The sequence below is a fragment of the Pterocles gutturalis genome, unplaced genomic scaffold, assembly GCF_000699245.1.
Source record: "Pterocles gutturalis isolate BGI_N339 unplaced genomic scaffold, ASM69924v1 scaffold8402, whole genome shotgun sequence".
Taxonomy (NCBI): domain Eukaryota; kingdom Metazoa; phylum Chordata; class Aves; order Pterocliformes; family Pteroclidae; genus Pterocles; species Pterocles gutturalis.
In genome coordinates, this window is record NW_010112676.1 from 277 (window position 1) to 17,745 (window position 17,469).

The 17,469-nt window shown below is 51.0% G+C and overlaps 1 protein-coding gene across 1 annotated transcript; it reads left to right on the forward strand.

Annotated features, from left to right (window-relative positions):
- Positions 1 to 401: 401 nt before the first annotated feature.
- Positions 402 to 17,183, forward strand: EFTUD2 (elongation factor Tu GTP binding domain containing 2; the record flags this gene model as incomplete). The annotated part of the gene is made up of 21 exons (XM_010074145.1): positions 402 to 581; positions 1,069 to 1,147; positions 3,617 to 3,692; positions 3,956 to 4,021; positions 4,260 to 4,295; positions 5,181 to 5,271; positions 6,365 to 6,447; positions 6,921 to 7,087; positions 8,341 to 8,465; positions 10,107 to 10,170; positions 10,545 to 10,635; positions 11,023 to 11,158; positions 11,429 to 11,556; positions 12,539 to 12,732; positions 13,565 to 13,676; positions 13,879 to 14,019; positions 14,399 to 14,500; positions 14,987 to 15,069; positions 16,148 to 16,234; positions 16,506 to 16,632; positions 17,096 to 17,183. Coding segments are annotated over exons 1-21 (2,215 nt in total), but the record flags the coding sequence as incomplete, so codon positions are not given.
- Between the last annotated feature and the right edge of the window lie 286 nt (positions 17,184 to 17,469).

The window sequence follows — 17,469 nt, forward strand, 5'->3', positions numbered from 1 at the left end:
CGTAGAGGCTAGAGGAGAGCGACGAGTGCAGGGGGGACACAGAGGCAGCTGTGCCAGGCTGGGGAAAGCATCGGAGGAGCCAGGGAGCCCCTTCTAGCCTCCAGCTCGTCTGGAAACGGTGTGTGGCTGCGAGCGGGGTCGTGTTGTGGGGTTCTGTTGTGTATGGGAGCAGGGGGCAGGTGTCTCTGCAAGTCCTCTCGCTCCTCGTTTTCAAGCTGCTGTTAATTTCCAGCAGGAAAAGCTGCGTTTCCCTCTCTGCCCATGGATGTGAGGCGCGGGGGCCGCGCTGGCGGGTCCCTGTCTGGGTTTGTGGCTCTCTTTCGCTGTACAATGCTGAGCCCGCACCTTCCGGGGCGGTTGGTGTTTGTAAAGCGCTTGGGTGCCGGCAGCAGGTAAATGGGAGCATTGGTTGCAGCTGGAGGACGATGAAGATGATGATGATATGGGGGACCACGATGAGGACCACCCTGGGATGGAGGTGGTGCTGCACGAGGATAAGAAATATTACCCCACCGCCGAGGAGGTCTACGGGCCCGAAGTAGAGACGATAGTACAGGAGGAGGACACGCAGCCTCTCACTGGTGAGTGGTGAGGAAGCGGTGAGTCGGGTGTGGAGGGAGGAGAAGACTCTTAATAGATTCCTGGAAAAGGGAAAATCATATTCCCCTCTGGTCTTCCCATGGGTTTTAATGCCCCTTTCGAATTCTCTCTCAGCCCCATGACTCTTACTCGTCTTGTGGTGCCCAGATTTTGGTACTCGGGATTATTACAAATGCCAAACAAACTTATTTTTTCGAGAAAGGATATCAGCAGACATTGAAAAGCTGCCTAAGGAGAAAGGAAAATATGTTTAAATCATCTCATTTGATCCTCCTGGAATAGAATAGTTCAGTTGGAAGGGACCTACAGCGAGCATCTAATACAACTGCTTTTATAAAAACTGAGAGAATCTGTCAGCTTGGAAATCGTGGGTTTGTCTTCAAAAGTCCCTGTTCCCTGCGGCTGTTTCCGAGCCGCCTGGGTTCAGGGTCTCTGGTAACAGTGGTTTGTTCTTTCCCTTGTTTTCAGAGCCTATTATTAAACCTGTGAAAACCAAAAAATTCTCCCTGATGGAACAGACGTTACCGGTCACTGTCTATGAGATGGAGTAAGTAGTATGGAGGGGTTTTCAGATGGCTCAAGCCATCTGCGCTGTGATTTCCTCACTTTTTATTGTTTGCGGGCAAAGATGGGGGTCAGAGTGGTGTGTGCTGTGTGGGGGAGGCAGATTTCGGGGGGTGTCGGCTTTGCTTCTTACTGACACCAGCAACAGAACTGAGTGCAGCTGGTTCCCAGGTTTTGAACCAAAAAGAAGAGGGAGAAAGTACAAGTCTAACCATTTTACGGATATTTTTGCACCATAGTATGCAGCATAGTTTCCTGAAATAAAATGTGAATCTTGGTCAGCAGCTGTATAAACTCGGTGGTCAGAGACCCTCGTGGTGTGGATTTGCTGAAGGCAAGTTTCCTTGACTGGCTCAAGAAACGTTTATCCAGTCAGGGCATGGCATGCCTCATAGTGGGACATGCTGGGTTCATCCCAGTAACCATCAGCCTACTGCTGGCTCAGATGAGTCCCATCTATCCTGGAGGAGTTTCCAGGGGGAATTTTTCTGCCACCGGTTGTGTGCAAAGTTGTGTCACAGGACAGCAGAATGCTGCAGCAAAGCTGCGCGTCTGGCGCTTAATGGTGTCGGCTGGTTGTGTCCCCAAAACAGCCCCTGGGACACCAGGGCTGAGAAAAAACCCTAAAAAAACCCTAAAACAAATCTAAACAAATTTAAAATCTGAAATACATTGTCTCACGCATGGTAAGGCATAAAAACAGTTGTGTACTTTCTCTATTAAAAGTATGTCCTCTTAGCATCAACGTCGGCATGTTGCTGGGCGCGGGGGCTCTGCATCCCCGCGTGTGTAGCATCTCTGTGTGGTGTTTTCTGTTTGAGGATGAACAGATTGAGCTGTGTGAGCGTCTTGTTAGGCTCCTCTTTCCATCCGCCACTTCACAGCTAGTCAGAGCTTTTCCCAATTTTTAATAGTCGTCTTCAAGTGTAGATCCCAGACCCAGATGGAGGCTGAGTAGCAGCTCCCTGGGTGCCAATGGGGGCGGTTCCTCTGCGGATCGTCAGAGGCACTGCTCACAGCGTCCTGTTATTTCCAGCAACAAAATTTCACTGGAGTTTTTATCCAGTCAGTTGGTTACGTGGATGCCCAGGATCTTTTTGGAGTGGCTGCTGCTCTGCAGGAGAGCTGGGGGGGCTCTGGATCAGGGGGTGCAGGGACAGGCCAAGGGGTGAGGGTTTGAAGCTGGAAGAGGGGAGATGGAGATGAGATGTGAGGAAGAAATGTTTTCCTGTGCGGGGGGTGAGGCAGTGGCCCAGGGTGCCCAGAGAAGCTGTGGATGCCCCATCCCTGGAGGGGTTCAAGGCCAGGCTGGATGAGGCTTTGGGCAACCTGGGCTGGTGGGAGGTGTCCCTGCCCATGGCAGGGGGTGGCACTGGGTGGGCTTTAACGTCCCTTCCCACCCAAACCCTTCTGGGATTCTATGAACTCAGCAGAGTCTTGGGTGTTATTTTCCTAAGCTGTCCATTTTGCTTGTAGCCAACGACCCGTACTCTTCATTATCCACCGCTTTCCTCATCCCTGCGTCCTCTGCTCGTTTGTCTGTAATGAATTCTTCTTTCTCCTGCTCATTGATACAAATGGGTAGGATGGGTCTGAGAGAAATTCCTTGTGGGATGGAGCCAGTAACCTGCAAGCTTGGTATTGATTTCCCATTTAGCCTTATTTTAAGACCCATAAGCAAACTTTTAATCAGTATTATTATTGATTTTTGCATTGTTTAGCTCTTAATCAAAATGTTGTACATTAAGAAGTCTACCCCATCAGTGCAAATTAAATCTTGTTAAAAAGGAGATTATTTGACAGCACTTCTTTCCTGCAGACCCGTAGCGGTGGGTCCGTGTTTTAGACCCTCCCGTTATTTTTCAGAAGAGTTGGTAATTTAGGATCTCAGTTATATTTTGCCCAGGCTCCGTGCAGAAGTGACCGACCCAAGATTACCCATCTCAACTGCTTATTCTATAAAGATTTGAATTTCAGTACTGTTTCCTGGAGTCCTTGGGAACATCACTGTTTTAAGACCTGAAAATCAGAATTAATGGTCTGTGGAGCCCCGTGGCTACCTTTTAAATCTGCGTGGGGTGCTTGATATCCAGCTCTGTGATTTACTTGACTGCCTGCCACTATTTGAGTGGAAGTATTTCATCATCTGCGTTCGTGGATGTGACTTTTGCTCTAATACTGACTAGAAAAGAAGAAAAATAGTCAATAATATTCCATCGCTGGCAGTTTTACCAACTCCGTATCCTCCCACCCACCGCCATCTGTCTAGGACTCCAACTCTCTCGTCCTCCCCATCTGGAAAGTGGGATTCTTCCTCCGCAGGGCATCGGCAGAATGAAAGTTTGGAGCGGATTCGGGGGGCACCTTGGATAGAACGCGGAGCTGAAATGGCACCTACTTTTCTTAGGCACAGCAGAAGCCTCCAACAGTCTTTTGTGTTTCGTTCCCGCAGTTTCCTGGCAGATCTGATGGACAACTCGGAGCTGATTCGAAATGTGACTCTGTGTGGGCACCTGCACCACGGCAAGGTAGCGCGAATATCCGCCACGTAGCGGGATGTAGTCGTGATCCGTGTGTCGCTTGCTTTTACCGCTGCTCTCGACCCCTCGCTCTCTGCAGCAGCCTCTTTCTGCTCCTCTTGCTAACGCCGTTATTTGGAGGTTTTCTTTCATCCACGGGGAAATAAATAATGTGCCCAACCTCGTGCTGCTGCTGGAGGGATGGGGTTGTCCTTGTGTTTGTCTGTTGGAACACAGTCACCTCCTTTCTCTCCTGGTCTGATGTTTTGCAGACGTGTTTTGTTGACTGCCTGATAGAACAGACGCACCCAGAAATCCGCAAACGCTACGACCAGGACGTGAGTGAGCTTTTGGCATATTCCTGCCCCGGGGAACACGGGTTGGGTTTTACACGTGGAGGGAGCATGGCCACGTGGGGAAATGGGGTTCAGTGATGAGAACGTAGGATTGGAAAGCCAGAGCTCAGTCCTGATTCTGTCTCTGTCACTTACGTGCCACTGTAACCGTGTGTAAAGAGTTCAAACTTAATGTTTGATACCAAATTATGACATCCTGACTTCTGTTTTCTCTTCACAGCTTTGCTACACTGATATATTGTTCACGGAGCAAGAGGTGAGTGAGTCCTGTAGCCTAGGCAGGGATTTATCCACTTGTCTCATGCTTCACTCACAGTTACTCACTGTTGGCAGTTTCCTTTTCTATTTTAACATCTTTTTGAGCCTTCCACATTTTGATTATTTTATTTATCAATAAAATGATCTGCTCCTCTTTGCCTCCGTAAGATCCCTGGCCCAGCTTCCTTCCATTTCCTGCAGCCCTCATCTCCACGTGTGATTTTATTTCTCTGAGATGATAACCTGCATGGTGCTGAAGATCCGCAGCAGAGTTATCCCAGCGCACGGATAACTCCTATTTCCTTTGAGAGAAAGAGGTGGAAGGGCTCACAGCAGCGATGGATGAGGAGAAAAACATGTCATTGTAAAATAAACTTATTCCTCCCGGGTTTCCGTTGATGGGAACTCTTAGCTGGGCGCTCTGACTCCGTGTGGTTGGGTGTGAATGCAAATCTGATTTTGTTATTCGCTGAATATTGTCGTGACCAGAACAATCCCAGGAAGCATTTCTTTCTCTGCCTCCTAATGCTCTGCTTCATGCTGTGGGTGAGCAAATCTTATGCTTTGAGATATAACTTGATAGCAGAAAGCACAGAAAACACAGATCTCTTGTCCCTGGTGTTGCATATTACTCTTCCTCAGCTGAGATGGGGCGTGGGCTGCGCAGCGGTGGCACACCAGTCTGCACCAGTATGGAGCTGGGCTGGGTACTGAGGCAATCTGAGGTTGTTCCTCCCTCCCTGGGAGTCACAGGATGGCCTGGATGGATGTTTACTTCTTTCCATCCTTCTGATTTCTCTTTGGTCAGCTTTTCCATCTTTACATGGTGATGTATTGTGGTTTGTTCTCTTTTAACGGATAATCCCGGTTTCCTGTCTTGCAGAGGGGAGTGGGGATCAAGAGCACACCAGTGACTATTGTTCTACCGGACACCAAAGGAAAATCTTTTCTCTTCAACATCATCGACACTCCAGGTGATTGCTTAATCCTAACAGTTCTGGTTTGGGATGCACGTAGCCGAGGGCTGCTTGATGTGCGGAGCAGATCCGTGTGAACCAGGATTTCTCTCACTAATAAACCTTGTTGGTCCTCGGGGCAGTGCTATTGATGGGAGCAGAGCACTGAAAACACGTACTGATGGTTAATGAACGCCTTCAAAGAGCTTTGGTGTTGGATCGTGGTGGGGTTGTGTAGCATCGGCTCTCAGGAAAAACAAAGAAAGAATCTATACCCTGAAACCTCGCTGATTCCTCGGGAAATCTCACTTGGGTGCAGTGAAACCCTGGGAAGTTTGCAGACAGAAGCCCCTGCTGTATTTTGTGCGTTTTGTGGATGATTCCAGCCTGGTGCTGAGCCTTTAGCTGAGTGAATTCTTCTGAAATCACTTCCAGCAGTAATGACGGTGCTGCTGGCTTGTGTTTCTCATGAGCTGGTGTAACTGGGGGCTGATGGGGCTGCAGACATGTTTCACTCAAGCGTGCACACGTAGAACTGGATCTGCCAGGTCTGGCCGTGCATGGTGGGGACCGAGCTTTTCCCAAATGCTGCTGCCCCACAGCCAGACTCTCGGCAAGTTCCTTCGAGCCTCTGACAAACTCCTGCGGGGGAAAAATAATCACAGATCGACTTCTTGTAAGAAACCAAGGCCAAACTTTAGGAAAGAGGGTCCTGGGACACATCTGTTGAGTTACAGCGCAGGATGAGGGAGGTCAGAGCGCAGGAGGAGGCTGGAGGGAGAGGCATCTGTTGTTCTGTGATGAGATGCAATCTTCCTCCTTTTCCTGAAGTATTTGCACAGAGCTGCGAGAAAAACAGTACCAAATGTGAGGAATAGCGCCTGTTGAGTGAGTTGTTGTGTTTATTCTCAAAAAAATAGCCTTAAAGCTGAAGCGAAGCCCTCCATGGAGCTCTGGCAGCTGCTCCCGGGTCGCGTTCTGGGGACGAAGGCGGCTGCGTTCTGCCTCGCTGGGTACCAGTGACCGCAGCAGCAGGACAGCTCACCACCCTCTGCGCTGCTGGCGTGAGGGCTCACTCTGGTTCTAATCAGTGTTTTGTGGTTTTTTGAAGGTCATGTCAATTTTTCTGATGAGGTGACAGCTGGCCTTCGCATTTCGGATGGCGTCGTGCTTTTCATCGATGCGGCCGAGGGGGTGAGTGCCAGATTCTCCTGGGGGTTAACTTCCAAATCTCTGCTTCTGGAGTCTTTGATAGTCTGGGATGGGTTTGACTTTCTGGGGTGAAGGAGTTTTGGAGGACAGTTTGGGAAGCGAAGAGTGTTTTCCAGCCAAAACAGAGAGTCAAGCCTCAGGCTTCTGTGTCCAGGGCTGACTTGATGCGTGTGACCCATCGGCTGATTATCCAACGGGTTTGCATCTCCGTCCCCGTGAGACCTAAAATCGAGCAGGTTATTTATAGCAGAGATGTCCGAGGGGTAGGATTCAAGGAATTTGGTTGGGTTAGCACCTAAATTTCCGGAAGATCAGCTGATGGCTGGTGGCTGAGCATCGGCTTATCTCGAGCCTTGCAGCCCCATGTGGAAGGGTCGCTGCTTTGTCCGTCACGCCCTAGATAGCATTTCGTGAAGGGTTTTTGCTTGAGGTGTTTGTGCTCGTTATTCCCACAGGTGATGCTGAACACGGAGCGGCTGATCAAGCACGCGGTGCAGGAGAGGCTCGCCGTCACCGTGTGCATCAACAAGATAGACCGACTGATCCTGGAGCTGAAATTGCCCCCGACAGACGCTTATTACAAACTCCGACATATCGTAGACGAAGTGAATGGTCTGATCAGGTACGGGGGTTTGGGATGGGGCGTTGGTACCGTTTGCTGGCCCCATTCCATCACTTTTCTCTGCGAGCCCTGTGGATGCCTGAAGACTCATGAGTTTGCCTCTTGATGTGTTGAATCATAGGAAATGGGTCAGGAAGAACCATTGGAAATTCAGCCAAAATATTGAATTACACAGGAAGAGCCAATCCTACCTGCATTCTAACCAGCTTCATGGGATCAGCTCTTTTTCCCCCCCATTAAAAAGTGGGGAAAGTGGATGTGTGACCGGAGCGGGTTCCTTCTGTGCTCCCAAATACACTGAGATTGTCCAGGCTGCATCCCAGATGGTGGGCTGAGATGTCTCAAAGCTCCTGAACATTTGTTACGAAACTAATGGGAGCTCACAGTCCCAACCCCTAAACAGAGACCATGATGTTGCTGTGGTCAGATCTCCTTGCGAGACCCTGCTCGGAGACGGGAGGGACATCTTCTCTGGCTCCCCTGGTAGCAGTGCATCACTGGGAAGAAATGTTTTCCTGTGCGGGGGGTGAGGCAGGGGCCCAGGGTGCCCAGAGAAGCTGTGGATGCCCCATCCCTGGAGGGGTTCAAGGCCAGGCTGGATGAGGCTTTGGGCAACCTGGGCTGGTGGGAGGTGTCCCTGCCCATGGCAGGGGGTGGAACGAGATGGGCTTTGAGGTCTCTTCCAACCCAAACCATCCTGTGATTCCTGTGGGTTCTTCAGCACCAAGGTGATTTTTCTCAACATATTCTCCCTTCCAGTTGGTGTGAATTTGCACACGGGCTCACTTGCATGTGTCTCTGTTCAGTTTTTACTGGCATCAGGCAGCTCGGAGCAGGGTGATCTGTCTGTCTAGTGTGCTTTGGAACTCATTAAAACTTTCGGTTCAATTCTACCCCTACATTATTTGCCTTGTATTATCTTTTCCCTTGGTTGATCAATTTTGCTGCCATTTTTCAGGGGGAAAAAATCTACCTGATGAAAAGTACAAAGCACTTGTGCTGGTAACTTTTTAGTTTTAGGCCTTTAAATATTTTTTCCTTTGAAGTTTATAGTCATAAAATGATCCTGACCCTGAAATTCCGACGCAAGCCTGCCGTAGCCCCTTTTAAGCTGCTATTTGGCAACGCAGAATCCTTGCCTGTAACATACTGCTGTTTGGTGTGGGAAGTGGATTTAAGCGTCGTCTTTGGTTCATAACATTGATTTTACTTGATTTTTTTTTTTCTTGTCTCTAAAAACTGTCTCCTCTCAGCATGTATTCCACCGACGAGAACCTCGTTCTGTCTCCCCTTCTGGGCAACGTGTGTTTCTCCAGTTCGCAGTACAGCATCTGCTTCACGCTGGGATCTTTTGCAAAGATTTATGCAGACACATATGGTGAGGATTATCCAGAAGCCTTCTACACTTTCACATCTCATTTCCTAACCTTCTTTGTTGAAGATTTCTAAGCTGTTCAGCTTCGACTTTCCCTGCACATACACGGCCAGTTTATATATTTTGAATTTCTAGGAGTTGAGAGGGACTGCAGATCTGAACCCTGGGTGGTAAAAAACCAAAAATACAGTCCTAACTTGGTTTTATCTCTGTAATTTCTCCTGATAAATGTTCCTTAAGTCAGAAGCCAATATTTTATACATACCCTTAAGTGGAAAAAACAAAACCCGTCCTGCCATGGCAGCTGTAGGCGAGCGTCTGTGTTGCGCTTTGCCTCCGTATCCCAGCAGCTCAGGAGCGAAGTGGTTAAGTTCTGCCTTTTGCAAAAGTCTCCAGAGCCTGAGACTCAGCTGCAGCCGGGTGCAAGCTTGGCCCACAAGGTTTTGCACTCTTGCCCTTTTTCTTTTTTAAGAAACTGTCTTTTTCTGCCTTTGATTTAGTTTTCTGTTCCCTGGGTGCCCACTCCAGGCAATGTGCCGCTTGTAAAAGCGAGCCTTTTGCTTAGCTAGCCGGCTGCACGGCCGAGGTGTTTGAAGTCTGGCGCTGGGGAATTGGGGGTGGTCTGCAGAGCTGAGAGCGGAGGAGGAAGGGTGTTGGAACCCAGCGCTCGCAAAGAAGTCAGCCTGAGGGAGGGCGAAGCTGTGGAGGTCAGGGACGGATGTGTCAGGACTATTGCGCATCCCCATGAGTTTGGAGAAATAAATGAGCTCCCTGGGCGTCGCAGCGTTAACGCCGTGCCTGCTGGGATGATCCCCCTTCTTTGGCGGGCTGCTAAAGATGCAGGGACAGTCGGCAGGAGATGTCACCTGTGTGGGGCGGACATGAGCTGAATGGGGACTGGGATCCACGACGTGGGATTGTGGCCATCAGGGATTTTATGTGCAGCCACCACCCTTCAGCTACCATGAGTTATAGCAGTTTAACTGTCAAAACCGCAGCCACCATGAAATTTCTTATGCTCGCACATCTGCCCACAGCAAAAAACTTGTTTGGAAACTGCTGTAAATTATCACCGCTGTCTTATTATTTGTAAATCTACCGTGACAGCCAAGCACTACAATATTCCTTCGGCGCTTGGGTATCTGGCCGTGCGCTTAGCGCATCAGCTGAAAAAGAGAAAAGAACCTGGAGATGTTCAGCAAGGCAGAAAATGAGCGAGACGCCTGCGGGCAGGTGGGGTGTAAGCCATCCCAGCACCTTGGCTCTGCACTGTCAGGCTGCAGCGGCGCCGTTAGGAAAATGAAGCAGATGTAACGGGGCTCCTGCCACGCGGCGGCTGGCGGGCCAGCGCTTCTCGGCTCTAACCTTGTGTGTGATTGAGGGGGTTGGAATGTGCCTGAGAAGGATGTGTGTGACCCTGCGGTGTACTGGGCTGCTGGTGTCGTCCTCGTGGGCTGTTTTCTGCCTGCTCTCCCCAGGTCAGGGCTTGATCAGTTATTTAGAATTGGGACCAAGTGTTGGCTCACCAGCATCGGTCCATGAAGTTGAATCCTCAGGGTTGTTTTAAAAGCCAAACCCCAAAGATTTCCAAGATGGGAGAAATGCAATGTCATCTGACTTTTGTCATTTGCTTTTTCCCTTTAGGAGACATCAATTACCAGGAGTTTGCAAAGCGCCTTTGGGGCGACATCTACTTCAACCCGAAGACGTAAGCAGCCTGTTTAAATCTCCATTAATTTATTGCTGTTTTTTCCCTCCTTTCTCTGTAAAACGTGGACTAGATAACCACCCAAGGTCCCTTCCAACCTGAGCTGTCCTGTGCTGGAGCAGTATCTGGGAAGGGTTGAGCCAGGCCTCCTGCTTGCCGTGGGTCCGTGTTGTCCTCCTGAATCCCGTGGGCAGGAGCAGAGACTCTTCTGGCCTTGGTTTGGAGTGAGCATGACTCCTGTGTCCATGACGGCTTCCCAGGGGGACTGGGAGAGAGGGGATGAGCTGGGAAGAACAGAGGTTGTGCTTGCAGCAGGGGTGCTTACAGGCTGCGGAGCGTGTGCTCCTCGTGACTCTCCTTTTGTCCCCCAACAGCCGCAAGTTCACTAAAAAGGCCCCAACGAGCAGTTCCCAGCGCAGCTTCGTGGAGTTCATCCTGGAGCCCCTCTACAAGATCTTGGCTCAGGTATGTCATGGGCCGTTCTCCTTCCTGCGATTCCAGATTGGAGCAGCCGGGGGCTGAGCGAGTGTGTTGATGCCTGTGGGACTCTCCCGTCCTTTTATGCAGCGGGATCTTCACAGATTTCTGGGTTTAGGGGTGCAGAGCAATGGCAAACAACTCCTCAACAGTTGCTCCGTGCAAATATATCCGTATGTATGGTTCATAGAACTGCCTTTGCTCTTTCTAGCGTGCTCTGATATCAGCCAAGTGATAGTTCGAACCAGCCCGTTCTCGTGTGAGCCCTAAGCCAGAGCAGGTCAAGAGGGTGGGAGCTGGCGTGCGAAGCTGCACTGGGGAGTTACCGGCTTGGACCCCGCAGCAGAGCTGAGAGCGGTGCGTGTTGTCTTGCAGGTGGTGGGGGACGTGGACACGACCCTGCCCAGGACTCTGGATGAACTTGGCATCCACTTGACCAAAGAGGAATTGAAATTGAACATTCGGCCCCTCCTGCGGCTCGTCTGCAAGAAGTTCTTTGGGGAATTCACAGGTTTGTCTTCTCCTCCGCAGCCTGCCGATAGTTTAGTCTCATGTGGGCTAAGTTAAGGGCTGTGTTACAGCACAAATCCCTTCTCAGCTTTGCTTTTCCAAATCCAAAATACTCAACCATTTGCCCAAAGGACACCTTGAGACACCACTCACCCCTTGCCCGCTGCTGTGGGTGCTCCGCAGTCAGCATGGCTTTGCCTTGTGTTCACTGGGGTCCATTTCTTTCCCCTGCACTGTTTTATCCCGTTCTCACAAAGTTTGGCTTTTCCAGGCTTTGTGGACATGTGTGTGCAGCACATCCCCTCCCCGAAGGTGGGAGCCAAGATGAAAATCGAACATACCTACACCGGTGGTGTCGACTCAGATCTCGGGGAGGCCATGAGCGAATGCGACCCTGACGTAAGGAAACTCTTCTGCTTTGCTCCGAGTGTCCAGAAGCGTTGCAAATCTGCCCTCCTTCCGCTGCCTCGACAGGGCAGCTGCCTCCGAGACAGCCATCTGCACAGATTTGACTTCCAGCATTCTGAAACCTCTCATCCGATACTGAACCAAATCTCTTCCCTCTGAGAAACTTTAGCTGCCTGCCAGGGCAGCCCTTGAGAGGGAGAATTGTTTGACAGTGTGCAGAGAAGAACAGGGCTAGGTCAGGACTTCAGAGCGTGTGGGAACCGCAGGGTGATTTTTGTGTCCTTTTGCTGCCTTTTTGTCCCTTTTCTGTGAAGTTTGATTCTCTCTCTCCAAACTCTGAGAAAACTGAGCTGAACTGTGCTGATAAAAATAACCCTGCAGTAGTTAGTCAGCACCTCTCGTATCAAAGCCTTGCAAAAACCTTCCTCCTCAAACAGCTTGTACCGAGCTGTCGTTCAGACTTGTCTGGAGCCACCAACGCCAGCCGGCAGCTTGGGAGGAATTTGCCCGTGACTTTTGCTCTAATGTGCGGAGAGAAAATGAATCGCTTCTTTAATGAGTTGTGATTATGCGCATCAGACTGTACAGTGGTGACTGTCACCAGATCACCACTTGGGGGGTGAACTCACAGGACTGGAAGCTGCGATCTGTGCAGGCTTGGGTGCTCTGCCCTGAGCTGGTTTGCGGGCCAGCAGGTGACATTTCTTCTCATGTCCTTGTCCCAACTGCTGTTCACTGCTCCCCAAGAGGGGGAAGGAGAGCTCCAACAAAGTCCATCAGAGTCGTTCCAGGGGTCTGCATACAGGGCAAGGAGGTGTGAGGCTTTCAGTGGAAGGAAATGAAGGACTTGGCAAGACAAAAGAAGTATTTCTAAATTCCAGCCCATTAATCCCTTTGTGTCTTCCAGGTCTGTGTCTGTTTCTTTACTATATTTTGAAAGAGGCTTATTTCTCTCTCTGTCTCTCCTGGAAAGGGTCCGCTGATGTGTCACACGACAAAAATGTACAGCACAGATGACGGCGTTCAGTTCCATGCCTTTGGCAGAGTGCTCAGCGGTACCATCCACGCTGGGCAGCCTGTGAAGGTCCTGGGAGAAAACTACACCCTGGAGGATGAGGAGGATTCCCAGATCTGTACCGTTGGACGCCTCTGGATCTCAGTTGCGAGGTACGGAAAGCTCTGGCAATATGTTCATGTGGGAGAGGAGTCACCTCAAGCTGTTGCCACCAGGGACAGGGAGGAGGACAGCGCTGCGAGGGGACTGAGGCTGGGTCGTGGTTTTGACCTGGGCTGGGAGACAAAAATACAGCAGCCGCTCACTCACCCTACTCCCAGTGATGGGGAGAGAATTAAAGGCGTGAAGGGAAAAGAGATGCATGGGGTGAGATAAGAACAATTTAATAACTAAACTACAATAATATTTGAAATCATAATAATGATAATAATAATAGTGATATATACAAATTAGTGACACATGGTGACACTGCTCACCACCCCATGGCCAAGGCTCAGCCCGTTCCTGGACAATAATCCCAGAGCAGGGAGAGTCCTGAAACCACAATCCCAGAACAGAGATAAGAGCCCGAGTGTCCAAGAGCTGACTGAGGGAGGGAGACGGGGCTGGCAGAGGGACCACCCAGAGTGGGATGACCCGAAAAAAGCCTCACCTCTCCCCTGGCCATGCCGGGCATGGGATGGAACAGACCATCGGCCAGTTTGGGTCTCAGCCCTAAACCTGAGGTGGAATCCTGGGCTGGTCACTGGGGCTGTGCTCCCTCCCAGCTCCTCCTGCCCCTGCAGACACGGGCACAGCAGAGAAGCTGGAAAGTCCTTGAGTGTCCTGGCAGCAGCTCTGCCCATCAGTGTGTGATCAGCTTCTCCTCAGCACAAACCCAACCAGCCTCTCCTGGCTGCTGGGAAGAGGGGTCACTCTGTCCCGGCTGACACCAGGCCAGGCTGGCAGCAGCGACGGCTGCAGTGACGCTCCCTCTGCCTTTAGGTACCACATTGAGGTGAACCGGGTCCCTGCTGGCAACTGGGTGCTGATCGAAGGTGTGGACCAGCCCATAGTGAAGACTGCGACCGTGACGGAGCCGCGGGGCAATGAGGAGGTACTGTGCCTTTCGCTCGGCCGTGCAGAGAGTGAAGGTGATGGAGCGCATCCCAAGAGCTCCGATGGTGGGGTTAAAGGAACCGTGTCCGCCGAGGAGCCAGGGCACAAGAGCCACTACGGGGGACGGAACAGCTTCGAATGCCACATGCAACTCCAGTGGCCAAGCAGAGATTCAGCCCTTTGTCCTGATCTCATTTCAGGCTCAGATCTTCCGGCCTTTGAAGTTCAACACCACATCTGTTATCAAAATAGCCGTAGAGCCCGTCAACCCTTCAGAGCTCCCCAAAATGTTAGATGGTCTCCGCAAAGTCAACAAGAGCTACCCCTCGCTGACTACGAAGGTATTTCTGGTGGCTGTTTTCAGCTCATGCTGCAGGCTGCCTTGTAGCCTGATCTTAAATATTTCTTTACTGGGGGTTGTTTTCTTTGTTATGGGTTTGGTTTTTTTTTTCATGCTGTTGCAGTTGATCTCATAAATCATGTGGAAATAAGAGGAAACTGTAAATCCAGCAGAAAAACACACACTTTGCTGTGCCGGGGAAGCAGCTTTCTGCAGAGCACGTCAGCACTTTCTGCTAGAAAAGGCTGCGGGAGCTTTCCTTTGGGTGCTCTGATCCTCCCCGATTTATGGAAAGCTGATACTCAGTCTTGTGTAGGAGCCTGGAAGGCAAGGGCTGCGAGCAGTAGTGCCGTTGGTTGAATCTCTCTCTTATTTTTCAGGTGGAAGAGTCTGGGGAGCACGTGATCCTGGGAACGGGGGAGCTCTACCTGGATTGCGTGATGCATGATCTGCGGAAGATGTATTCGGAGATTGATATCAAGGTGGGGAAATGACAGAGGGGCGTTCCCAGCTGGGGAGGGGGGTTTGTCCCCCTGTATCAGAAGAATAAGAAAATAAACCTAGCGGAATGTAGAGCGTGGATTTTGTCAGGTCCTTTTAAAAGGAAAAAAAGAAAAGTAACTCTTTACAGCCTGACAGTCATGACATTGTGACTGAGAGCCTGAAATTTGGCTTGGAGAGGGGTGTGGGACCATGTTTCAGCCTCTTACTTCAGCCATTGCCTGGCTAGCATCAAATAAATACATTGAGCAGGTTTTTTTCATACCTGGAATTAGATTTAAATGTTCCTGCCTTGTTTGAATGAAGGAATTAGTGAAGCTGCCTGTGTGGGCCTCGGTGGGGCGTACGCAATGGGATTAAAACACTGGTGATGAACCAGCTTTTCCTTGTAGGTGTCCAAAGGTTTCAAACAGTCTAAAAGCAAAAAGGTTCTGGAGAACCTTCCAAACCTGTTGTCGTTATTCCAGGTCGCCGATCCGGTGGTGACATTCTGTGAGACAGTGGTGGAAACGTCCTCGCTGAAGTGCTTTGCTGAGACACCCAACAAGAAGTAAGAGCCCGTGGGTGAGCGGGGCGTTGGAGGGATTCGCTGGATTTCATCCCTTCCCGGGGCTGTGTTCTCGGTGGCTGCTGTCCAGATGACCTGAGCCGGCAGTGTGCCGCTGCAGCAGCTCTGCTGAACTCCGCAGCAGCACACTTGAGTCCCGGGGATGGTTCTGTGTGTTGTAGGAGCTCTCAGAATGGAGGGAATAAAGCCAGATCCACATTCTCCTCTCTTTTAGCTAAATTTCACACCTCAGCAGTTTTAGGGGGTGTTCTGGGATCCTCAAGCTGGTGCCAGAAAGCCCAGTGCTGCCTGCTGGAACTCCCCAAATGTTTCATGAGCAAACCTTTATCTTCTCTTATCCATTCTTAATCTTGAAATGGATTTTTTCCTTCCTGGTGATGCAGTGGAGCTTTACAGCCTGGTCTCGCCTTCCTCCCCCAACCATCCATTGGGAGATGCACGTGTTTGGAACAGAGTCTGGATAACCAGGATGAAATCCAGGGGCACAGGACATATAAATGCCTGATTTTTCAGGGAGATCAGGACCTGTCATACGCTGAAGACAGCTTTCCTGCGTTCCCCCGTGGTTCTGGTTCTCCTTACCCTCCTGTATTCTGCCATACCCTCTCTGTGGTTGGCAGCCTTATTTTTGGGAACAGAAGGGTTCCAGTCTTGGGTCAGTTTTTGAAGGGTTGGGCACCCAGAGTGACCTGCTCCAGGGGCAGGTTCCTTGCGTTGGTGGGGTTCTCCAAGGCAACACCCCACGTGTGGGACACAGGGAGCGCTGGCTGTGATGGTGGCGTCTGGCCCGGCCCGTGGGCTTCCTTCTGCAGCCCGGACGAGCGCTGGATGTTTGGCAGGAGGGCTGTAGCCATGCTGTCCCTCAGCAGTCTGCTGCTGGAGATGAGCAGACTTCGGGGAGCCGTTGTTCAGCGCTTGGGCTGTCTTTACATGCGAGACAGTGACAGCAAGGGCTTCATCTCCCTGGCTGTGTTCGAGGCAGCACACGGTCCCCGAGGTCCTGCCAATTACTCCCGTTTCTGTCATTCTGGAGACTAATTGCAGCTGCCCCTTGTTTCAGGAACAAGATCACGATGATTGCCGAACCCCTGGAGAAGGGACTCGCAGAGGACATTGAAAATGAAGTGGTGCAGATAACGTGGAACAGGTATGGCCGAGCTGCGGAGAGCAGGAATCCTTCTCGAAGCAAATCATTGGGGAAAAAAAGGGAATACTGGGATCTGCAAGGTGCACGGTGCCAGCCTCTGGGCAGGGTTCTGGTTCCAGTGTTGGTACCAGTCCGTGAGCATCCCTCCCTGGCTTGCTCCAGGGAAAAAGCTGAAGCCACTTGATGCCTGAAGGGAACAGGGTCGTAAATATGTTGTGAGTGCAAGTCGGATACTTGTTTCCTAAAGTTTCTTCCCTTCTTCTTCTCTCAGAAAGAAGCTGGGTGAATTCTTCCAGACCAAGTACGACTGGGATTTGCTGGCTGCCCGTTCTATCTGGGCCTTTGGGCCGGACGCCACTGGCCCAAACATCCTGGTGGACGATACGCTGCCCTCAGAGGTGAGAAACGCAGGCAGGGGAGTTCCGTTCTGGTGAGACGTTTGTCCTGGGGTGCCAAGAGGTAACCGCTCCTTCCAGAGCCTGCAGCGAGGTCCTGATGCTGTTGGGGTGCTGTTGGTTTGCCGGATCTCAGCCCTGCTGGACTTTACCCACCACACTCCGACCCTGGCTAGGAAATCTCCTGTTATTTTTCAGGTGTTGCTGTTTGGGCCAGTGTCCTCAAAACTGGCAACTAATCAGCTTGCCTTTCAGGATTACCAAAATATGGACTTTTTCATTTATAACTGCAGATGCCAGACTCTGGAGATGATGCTGCTGAGCTGGGGGAGGGAGGGCTGGACATCGGGGGTGCAGGGGGACATTGCTGCTCTGCTAGGAGCTGCCTTTTAGACCCTGGCTTCTGTCTGGCACTGCCTTGTGCTGCCGGTTTGGTCTCTGAAGCTGGCTGTCTGTCTGTCTGCAGGTGGACAAGTCGCTGCTGGGCTCTGTGAAGGACAGCATTGTGCAGGGGTTTCAGTGGGGGACCCGGGAGGGACCCCTCTGCGATGAATGTAAGTAGGAGATGGGGAGCTGATAAAATCGATTAAATTCCTCCATCTTGAAGGATTCAAGTGATTTTCCTGGTGCAGTCCCTCAGCAGCCAGCATCCTTCTGACACCACGGCCGGGGACAGCTCTGGGGATGGGGGACAAGGGAGATAACAGAACCTCCCCCTTTTTCCTGGCTGCAGATGTCACCCAGGCGCTGGTGCTTGTCGTCTGCATACACCTGGTTTGTGTTTGATGTGAAGGATTAGGACATGGTCACACTTTCCCTGCTGGAAATAAATTCAGGAGA